Source organism: Colletotrichum destructivum, chromosome 7, assembly GCF_034447905.1.
Source record: "Colletotrichum destructivum chromosome 7, complete sequence".
Taxonomy (NCBI): Eukaryota; Fungi; Ascomycota; class Sordariomycetes; order Glomerellales; family Glomerellaceae; genus Colletotrichum; species Colletotrichum destructivum.
Window position 1 is genome coordinate 1625359 of NC_085902.1, and position 9841 is coordinate 1635199.

Here is a 9841-nt window from a genome sequence, read left to right on the forward strand (position 1 = left end):
ACACACACATACACACACACACACACACGCTCGGTCCATGGATGGCGGCTGATCGACAAGCCCCCCCTGGCGCCCCCTTCAGGAACGCGCCTAAAATAAGGGGGGAGGGGGGACGGATGCATCAATGCATAAATAATAAAAAGCAGGTCTTCTCCCTTCGCCGTCATCTGATTGGCCAACGTGCCCAGTCATCACGGCAGTGCAAAATGCATCTCGCCTCTCCTCCCTTCTTCCCTCTTCGGTATCGACCCCGTCGATCAGCGGTAACCAATTGGGGACGGGGGATAGTGCCGTACCGCATGGCAAAGCGGTTCCTCTTCTTTGGATTGAATAGACACACCACGAGAGGAGTAAAAAGGGCCACCGCTTACTTCCCGGAGGCAGCGAGCTTGCTTCCTTGACGCTCCCGTCTTTAACGAGGTTTCAGAACTCACCCACCAAGGGGGGGTCCTCCTCGTCGCAGGTTTCAATGCGCGTATCCGCAAGTCGTCATGGTTTTCGTCCCCCTCTTCGCCCCTTTTCCCTTCCAGCAGGAAGATGGAGAGAGAGGGAGAGAGGTTCTTCCCCCCTCTCCCCATCATCGTATCACATTTCTGTCAAGCACCTGTGCGCGACTCGTCACGAGAGGCCTAATGGGGGGGATCGTCTAGCGAGCCCGCTCGAATCAGAACAAAGACCCCAACCAGAGATCCCCCCCCCTCTTGCGATTCATCAGACGAACCACACTGCCTCAATGGAGCTAGAAACTCGCCGGCAGCGACGCTCGAGCGGGAGGAAAAGGGTAGCAAGTCGAAAAGTAAACAGAGATTTTACCCAGAAAGAAAAAAAAAAAGAGCAAAAAAAGGACGGGAGAAGCCGTAGACACAAGACAACCAGTGTAACCAACACTGCCACCCCACCCTCTCGAGCCCTCAACTCGAGCCTTGCATCTCACATCTCGCGCCTTAAACAGATGGATATATCGCACGCCCAACTCCCTACGTAGCCACCTGCAGCATCTCTCTCCTTTCGCATCCTTGACATACAACCCTCGTCATCAGCCTCTCCCATCCAGCTAGTGACGCACTCCCTTCCTCTCGCATGCACACCTCCCCCATTATGCCGTGAACGACCTACTTCTGTACCAGTTCATCCCATTCATCGGACCGGCTCGACAGACTTCCATGTCGAGAACCCAGGATGATGTTGCTCCTCTGGCGTTCTGGTTGTCATCCATCCATCGCCCGAACAGGTGGGAAAGTAAGTTCAAAACTTGGGGCTTAAAAGCGTCATAACCCCAGCCTCTAATCCGGCTTTCTTCATTCAACTGTCCTATCCCTCTCAGTGTCGGCCATCTCATTGTGGTTCACCGTCAAACATCAACTCATCGTACCTGCCTGGGGCTTCTTGCGGTTGGTTGATACAGATTCTATTGTGGCATTGAGGAACCAGCTTCTATCGTTGTTGCGCCGTTCCCTACTCGTGCATTACTCGTCAATTCATCCGACGATGATGATCATTCGACGACACTCCTCCCAAAGTGTCACCGCGATCTATACTCCCAGGCTTGTATGATTTAAAACACGACCAAAGTGAACAGGCGAGATCCCGTGCCTGCCTATATCCCATAAACTAGAAATGCATTGTACAGTCTACCCATTGCTTCAAAAGTTGGCCACGGCGACCGCGATCGCCTGCGAGTCCGAGTGCGAGATGGACACGCTGATGTCCTTGAGGCCAACCTTCTGGGCGGCAGCAGCGGCGTCACCGTGGAGCTATACAACTGTTAGTAATCTCGTCCTTGTGAGATGCACGCGGAGGTATCGCTTACCTTGACCAACGGGGCGCCCGACTCGTCCTTGGCAATCTCGATATCCTTCAACGGCGCGCCGGCACCCTTGCCTGGCACACCGAGCGACTTGAAGACGGCCTCCTTCGCGCTCCACCGACCGGCGAATGAGCTCTGGGGGCTGGCCGCTGACTGGCAGTACTTGATCTCGCCAGCCGTGAAGTTGCGCTCAATGAAGGTCTCGTTCTCAATGTTGATGGCAGAGATGTCCTCAACATCGACTCCGACGTTGCTGTTCTTGTTGACGACCTTCTTGGCGAGGGCCTCCATCATATCCTGCGTGGCCTTGGCCGCCGTTGACGAGACCGTCTTTTCAGACGCCTTCATGAAGTTGGAGGGGTAAGAGATGGTCGACGTCTTCTTGTCCTCCGTCACGCGAGCATCAGGGTTCAGGAGGACCTGGCTGAGCTGCTCGTCCGTGTAGGGCGCGTTGGACTTGGCAACGAAGAGCGTGTTGTTGACCAGGCCGTTGTGGAAGAAGCGGTACGCCTTCTTCTGGCGAGCCTGTACCTTGGCAGAGTACTCCTCGTACGTCTTCTCATCGAGCGTGGCGAAGAGGTACTTGGGGTGAACACCGATAGCCTGGGCACCCTTCTGACCGAAACCGAATGACGTGACGGAGAAGGCCTTGATGCCGTCCGTCTGGATCGTGCGGCTGGGGTACACAATCATGTCGAACTGCTCCATGATAGGGTCAACGTTGTCGGCGTTGCGGTTGCCGGGCACCAGGCCCGTGTTGAGGACCTGCAAGCAGCCGTTCAGCATCCAGGCACCGGCGGCACCCTTGGGGTGACCAGTGAGGTACTTCTGGAAGATGCCCATGACGGCGTTGCCCTTCTTGCGACCGAGGTGACGGAGCTGTTGGCAAATAACTGAGGACTCGTTCTTGTCGTTGGCCTTGGTCGAGGTTCCGTGGAAGGAGGCGACGGCGAGGTCGTCGATGGTGAGACCCCACGTGGCGAGGGCACCGCGGAGAGGAGCAATCTCTGGGTTGTTCTTCCAGAAGTTGTTGCCCAGACTGCGGAGGACGTCCTTCTCCTGGCGCTGGGCCTCCTTCTTGATGTGCTCGGCGCGGTCATGAGCGTACTCCTTCTCGTTGATCTCCTGGCCCTGAGCCTTGATGGCCTCGACCTCGTCGTAGAGGTACTCGAGTTCAGACTCCTGCCACTGCTTGATCTGCTTCTTGCGAAGCTCGATCTGGCGGCGGCGGTAGTTGATGTCGAGCAGAGGCGAGGGGAACTTGCCCACGTGCTCACGCGCGGTGGTAAGAACTCCCTGGCCGGGGGCGGGAACGGAACGGCCAATCTTGTCGGTGGCAGTGGTGGTCAGAGCCAGGATACCGTGGATGGGCATGCCCATGTCGAGGGCGAGCTTGGCCGTCATGAGCAGCTGGACACCGCAACCCTGGGATTCCATGAAGCCGTTACGGGTCGTGGTGGTGGGGCGGGACATCTCGCCGGGGGTGCGGCCGTGGGCAATCTCGTCGACAGCGTTGCTGGTCGCCTTCATGTTGGCGAACTCGTAAGAGCCCTCCTCACCAAAGTCGTCGAAACCACCGACAAACACCACGCGGGCCTTGCCCTCCATGATGGTCTCGTAACCAATGTCGACGGACTCGACAGCAGTGGCGCAAGCACCGACGGGGGTCTTGATGGGACCAGAGGAAGAGATCAACAACATGTTAACCCAGGCGGCCATGGTGTTGATGAAGGACTCCTGGAGAATGTCGTTCTGGACGGGCTTATCCAGGTAACGGTCTCTGTGCATGCCACGAAGGGCGCCGGCACCACCCATACCGGATCCGATGCAGTTGCCGACCTCGGAAACGTGCACGTACTTGTAGAACTCGTAAGGGTCGGTAATACCGGCCGACAACAAAGTCTCAGCAACGGACACCAGGACGAAGAGGGTGACGGGATCGACCTGGGACACAATGTCCTCGGGAACACCGTATCTCTTGGCATCCCAGCCAGTAGGGATCTGTCCGGCAACAAGTCTGTCGAATCGGAGGGCCTTGGGGATCAAGAGGGCGGCTCCCTTCTTCATGCGGACAATGTACTCGCCGGACTCGGGGATCTCAAAGATCTCGACCTTGTCGCCGTGCTCACGCTTGAACTCCTCGGCAGTCTCCTTGGACGCCTCGAAGGGCTCGAGGTCCTCCTCGATGACGACCTCGTGGAGGAGCTGCTTCTGCTCGGGGTCATAGCCGCCGAAGAGCTCAGGCTCAATCAGACGGATACCAGAGTGCTCAAGAATGAACTTCTCGTACTTTTGCTTGATGTCCTTATCGTCGACGGGCTCACCAGTCTTGGAGTCGACCCAGCCGGAGTAGGGAGCGGGCTTGCCCTTGATGGGACCGTTGTGGTTCTTGATCAGACCCATGATCCAGGCCATCTCTACGCAGCCCTCAAGAGAGAACTCGCCGTGGGCCTCCATCTCCCAGCGAGTGCGGGAGTTACCCCAAGGACCAACCTCGGCGAAACCGGTGACAACGACGACTTTCTCGAGGTCGACCATGCCCTTGAGGCGGTCGTTGAGGGGAGCAATCTCCTCCTCCCAGTCGGGAAGGTTGGGGAAGTCGAACTTGATGTTGGCGCGGGGCTCAACAACAGTCTTCTTGTAGAGGGCCTCGGAGTTGGGGCCGTTGACAACCTTGTTCTCAATGGCGTTCTCCTTGCTGACGGCACGACGGACCTCGCTAGTGTCCATGATGTCCTTGCGGAGCTTGGTCATGGTCTGGTTGAGGTCAGGGATGAACTGCAGACCACCGTTCAGGTCGGCGAAGACAGGCTCGCTCTGGCAGAGATCGACAACGGCAGGGGACAAGAGACCCAAGAGGTTGAATGCCATCTCCTGCTGAGAGAAGGTGCGGACGCCGAAAGCCTCGACACCCTCGGCAACGATGTTGTTGCCGCTCATGAGGCCGGTGCCACGAGTCCAGCCAATGACGGCACCGCAGATGGTGAGGTAGTGACCCCAATCCTCGGAGTGCCATCTGTTGAACAGGGTCTCCAGGGCAAGCTTGGACTCCGAGTAGAGACCGTCGTTACCAAAGGTGCCGTGGTTAGGGGACAGGGGCAGGACGACCTGGGCGGGACGAGTCTCGAAGCCGCGGTCAGCCTTCTGGGTCTTGACGCTGCCGAGAATGCGGAGCAGGTTGGTCAGCATGATGCGGTGAGCGAGCTCAGAGCGAGAGTCGATCTGGTCAATCTGGCGACCGTTCTCGGGAATGGCGGCGAAAGGAATGATGAAGTCCAGGTCCCAACCGAGGCCGTTCTTGGGGTCGTAGATGTAGTCAACCAGAGCCTCACAGTCCTGCTTGCTACCCTGGTTGAAGGGCACAACGACAAGCTGAGAGCCGCGGGCACCGAAACGGGTGTACATGGACTGGTAGTACTCGGTGACCTCACGAGAGAATCGGCTCGTGGTGACAACAACCTTGGCACCACCGCTGATAAGACCCTGCAAGACCTCAGCTCCGATGGAACCAGCACCGGCACCCGTCATGAGAGCGTGCTTGCCAGCAAAGCTGACACCGTCCTTGGCGGCCTCTTCGAGAGACTGCAGGTAGTAGCCGGTGAGCTTCTTGCTGTAGTCCCAGCCGTGAAGGCTCTTGCGCTTAAGGTGCAAGAAGGGAATGGTCTCGACCTTGCCCTTGGGTCCGGTAGCAGGCTTCGCCTTCTTGGAGGGGCTGTCATCGTTGGGAATGATCTGGTTTTCATTCATGGCCAATGAGCGAAGGACGTCGCCATACAGGTTCTTGATCTCAAGCTGGGACGTCTTGGACATCTTGTGCTGCTCCTTGATGAGCTTGTAGATGCGGCGGAGGTCGTTCTGGACCTTGGTGCGGTTGCCATACTCGGAGATCTTGCCGCCCTCGGCCATCTGCTGGACGTAGTGCTCCAGCTTGCGGCAGCTGGCGCGGGGGACTTCTTCGTAGTTGAGGTTTCCACGGGCGTCGACAGTGGTCTGGGGGCCAGTGGGGACGGCAACGTCCTTGTAGACAGGGTTGGCGTTGAGGACCTCCTTGCAGTTCTCGATGAGCTGCTCACCGAGCTCCTTGGCGAGCTTGTAGGTCTCGCCACGCTCGGCGGGGCAGTTGTCGATGTGGTACTGCATGAACTCGACCAGCGTGGGGTTGGAGCGGTTCATAATGCGGATGCACTGGCTGACAATCTCACGGTCAACGGCCTTGAGGCGGCCAAAGATGATGTCGTAGTACATGTGGAGGGCATCCTGGCGCGCCCAGTTCCAGGAAGAGTCGTACGAACGAGCCTTGAGGGAGCTGAAGACGGGTTGAATGCCGGCAGCGTAGAAGTCGCCGTGCTCGGCGGTCCAGAGATCAAGCTGGGATTGGAGCACCTTCTCGGTCTCTTGGGAGTTGATGTATGCCTTGTCGCCGGCGCGGAGGTCGAGCTTGAGGTACCTCGCAAGGAGCTCGAGCTGCTGCTTAAACAGAGCACGCTGGTCCTTGGTCAAGGCGTCAATGGCGGCAGGGTCCATCATCATGCCACCGCCAGAGGCACCGGCAGCAGCACCAGCCTGGGGAGTGGACAAGCTGATGCCGGCGGTCGCAGCGTACTTCTGGGTGACATCGTCGAGGAAAGCCTTGGCATCGCCTTCGGATCCCAAACGAGCGGCAGGCTCCATGGTGAGAGCAAGCAGCAGAGTACCGTCCTGTCTTCCGCTGCCGAGGCCCCATCTCGACTCAAGGTATTTTCTCGCGGCCGTAATGTTGAAACCACCAGGCATCTTGGAGGAGATCAGGCGCGCAATAAGGGCCTGGGACTGCTTTCCGAGCTGACCGTCGAAGGTGGCTTGCATGGAAGAGCCAAGCTCGTCCAGAGGGACATCTTCAGGCTTCTCTGGTGTTGAACCGAATTCCTTGCCAAGGTCACCGAGGATTTCGTTCTGGAGTGTGGACTTGCCTGGATTTCAGAGGTTAGCTATTGTGGCGGTCAAGGGGCTTTGAAGATTTTTTTCCCCCGCTACTTACCACCAACAAGATCCTTGATGGCCTTGCTCAGGGGCACCTCAGCCAAGGGTTTCTTGAGCTTCTGAGCAATCAGAGCTCGCAGAATGTCGATGGCCTGGACGGGAGCATCGGCAATAGAGGCGGCAGGGCCGGCGCTGGGTGGAGGAGCAGCGGCAGCGGGAGTAGCTGCGGCGGCGGCTGCAGGGGCAGAAGAAGAGGCAGCGGCGGGCGCGCTCGACGTAGCGGCGGCGGGCTCTGGTTCCTCCTCAATGGGGTCTGCCTCGTAGTAAATCTCCTTGGCGTCCTTGTTGTAGCAAAGAATCTGACGCTGGACCGACTTGGCGGCATCGTAGGCTTCGTACTTGGAGGCGAGGGTGCGCTTGGCCATTACGCCAAGGGTATCGGCAGGACCGATCTCAACCACCCTCTCGGCGGTCTTTTCGGCAAGGAAAACATCTTGGGTCTCAATCCACCTCACGGGCGAGGCGAACTGGTAGGCAAGGAGCTCCACAAGGAGCGTGTGGGCAAGCTCTTGCTCGACTTCGGGACGCATGATTGGCAGCTGGGGAGGAAAGCTGGAAAGCCCAATGACACGGAGCTGGGAGAAGAACCGGGAAACTGAGGGTATCTAGTCGTCGACGAAGTTTGCAATGGGAGGGAACTGGGTGTTATCCGCAGGAAACCGTGGTAGAGTCGGGGTCCCTAGGATAGTTTGGTGGTGATACGAGACTTGCGGGAGGGTATATGTTAAGCAGACAAGCTCGCAAGGCTTCTTTTTCTTTCTCTTCTTCTGCACAGAAGGTGGTGGCTGTTCAAGGGAGGAAGAATCAAGTCCGCGCCAGAGAGAGGGAGGGACAGACTGGCGAAGGCGAGCGAGGGAGATGCAGAGAAATTTGTGGGAGGAGTTGTCGGGCCACGGATGAAGGGAAGGCGGCTGGATTTGATAGAAAAAGAAGTAAGCCGAGAGAACGGGTGGGAGTGAGAGAGAGAGAGCGAGAGGTAGATAGACAGATTCAAGGTCGATGGCTCTAGCCCCTCGATATCAGGTCACTGGAACTTGATTGACTTTCTTGGGGGGGCGTCAACGTTGTGAGGAGGACAACAACTGGAAAGGGAGGGATTGGGACCAGTCCCGTCAAGAAAAAAAAAAAAGGGCGATTGTTGAACCAGGCAAGGGCCCCCCACCGGGTCAAGGAAGGCAGTGATGAGTGCCCAGAGGAAGGAGAGAGAGAGCGCATGGTGCGAGTGGGAGTGGACGTCGTGGTGGTGGTCCCCAAATGTCGAGGTACCTCTGACGATGCGAGGTACAAAGCATAGTTCGCCCCTAGGAGGATGTACATGTAGTGGATTGGGTGGATACGTAGTTGCGGTACGTAGAGGCTTGAGCAAGCAAGACTGGGCAAGGGAAGGAAGGACCATGTTTCGACACATTGTCACTGGCTTCTCTTGCTCACACCCTTTTTTTTCTCTTTGCTGCCGCGAGGGACGTGGATGAGGCCCCGGAAGAAACAGAAAAGTGGAGTCACAGATTTGTCTTGCAATGGGCGCGAACCCCAGCGCGTGTTGTCCCCTCCCTCCCCTTCCATGTTTCCCCCCCGATACAGGTGGGAAAGCACAAAAGCTCCTGGTGTGGAAGTCGTCAAAGTGGGGTGGTGTCATACTGTAGAAGGTGTGTGTGCGTTGGCTGCCCGGTACGCCGCAACGCCTGTAGAGAGCTCCTCAACCATATTCAGACGCTTTCCCCAATCGAGCATGGGATGATCAGGGGGGGTACTTCCCCACAAAACCATTTCATTGGGGGAATGCAGGGTGGGACAGTGGAGACTGATTGACTGCCTTTCTTTTTTTTCTTGGGAGGGATTGCAGGGAGGCAAGCCATCATTGACGCGTAGAACTCGTGTCTACCTAGTTGGAGTTGGAGTTGGGCTGGGGGGTTGTTGCAAGGATCTACACAGGAGTAGCCTACGAAGTCCAAAGAAAGAGTTGGTTGTGTTGTTAGTAGCCACCGAAATCCCACCGAGAGGTGGGATGATGATTGTCGATAACCCTCCTCTATGATGTGCCCCGTGGAGTTGCGAGTTGCGAGATGTTTGCGAAGAAGCATCCAAGCCACGCAAAGCATAAAACTCTTTGAGGCTAAGCCCATTCTTACTGTGAGCCACCATCGATCGATGCTGATACGCAAGATATCGATCGAAAATGTAAGTAACCTGGCTGGATCAACCGAGCGAAGCGAAGCCAGTCAGTTCACCCATGTTCTGTGCAAGGAAACGGCCCAAGTGTTAGGCGCATCGCCGTCAAAGCTTCATGTATGCATTATTGACAAGTCCCAAGTGACTCCCTCTGGACGTTTCGACATCTCGTTTTCCAACGCGAGCTCGGCCGAAGATATCGATGCTGCCACCTCTTCAGTCAGCCTACCGTGTAATGTCATGTCGTGAGGCGACATGAGACAACACGAGGCGCGTCGTTAACTCGTTATACCTAGCCATGGCTTGCGACTGCCAACGTGGACTAGTGTCGACTGGCACGGCCGGCTTATTGTGGCGCGCTCGTGTCTGTCTAGAGCTCTCCTCGGAATGGCTTCCTCGCATCCCTTTCCCGAGCTGCCGGAATGTTGGATTCGGGCTAGAGTCTAGTGGCAGCCACTTGGCCCCCCCTCGACGTGAGCTAGTGCGTGTAGGTAAGCCTTAGACCGGCGCGAGGCTCTGTGCCTGAGACCTCTCTAAGCTTTACCTCACATCACTTTTACGGGTAACCTTTGAGATGTACGGATACCCGTTCTGGCGACTCCCAACCTTGATTCTCTAGGGTAGGTGCTACTATCAGTCGCCCCTCCTCCTTATCGCCGCATTTCTGTTGGCCGCCGCCGTCGCAGCCTGGCGCAAACATTCAACCAAGCTGAAGCTGGAGCTGGGTCTGGAGCTTGTTGGAGCTCTGAAGTTTGGTGGGGTGCCTGCCGAAGCCGATAACGATAAGCAGACGCCAATCGGGATTCGGCTCGTCTCGTCGCGACGGGAACTCTGTTGAAGCCATCA

At 57.1% G+C, this 9841-nt stretch overlaps 1 protein-coding gene across 1 annotated transcript; it reads right to left on the bottom strand.

Moving 5' to 3' along the window:
* Nucleotides 1–1278: 1278 nt before the first annotated feature.
* On the bottom strand, nt 1279–8006 carry CDEST_11067 (Putative holo-[acyl carrier protein] synthase). Its single transcript, XM_062927223.1, has 3 exons — nt 6825–8006; nt 1811–6756; nt 1279–1754 (listed from the first exon to the last, which is right to left on the bottom strand). The coding sequence occupies exons 1-3, from the start codon at nt 7354–7356 to the stop codon at nt 1644–1646; spliced, it is 5589 nt and encodes a 1862-aa protein (XP_062783274.1). The 5' UTR covers nt 7357–8006; the 3' UTR covers nt 1279–1643.
* Nucleotides 8007–9841: the final 1835 nt, after the last annotated feature.

Excerpts from the sequence above, each read along its gene's own strand:
- CDEST_11067 (XM_062927223.1), bottom strand. The coding sequence starts at position 7,356 with ATGCGTCCCGAAGTCGAGCAAGAGCTTGCCCACACGCTCCTTGTGGAG. Across the intron at positions 6,757-6,824 it reads CATCAAGGATCTTGTTGGTG|GCAAGTCCACACTCCAGAAC; the intron begins GTAAGTAGCGGG and ends TCTGAAATCCAG. Across the intron at positions 1,755-1,810 it reads CGGGCGCCCCGTTGGTCAAG|CTCCACGGTGACGCCGCTGC; the intron begins GTAAGCGATACC and ends ACAGTTGTATAG.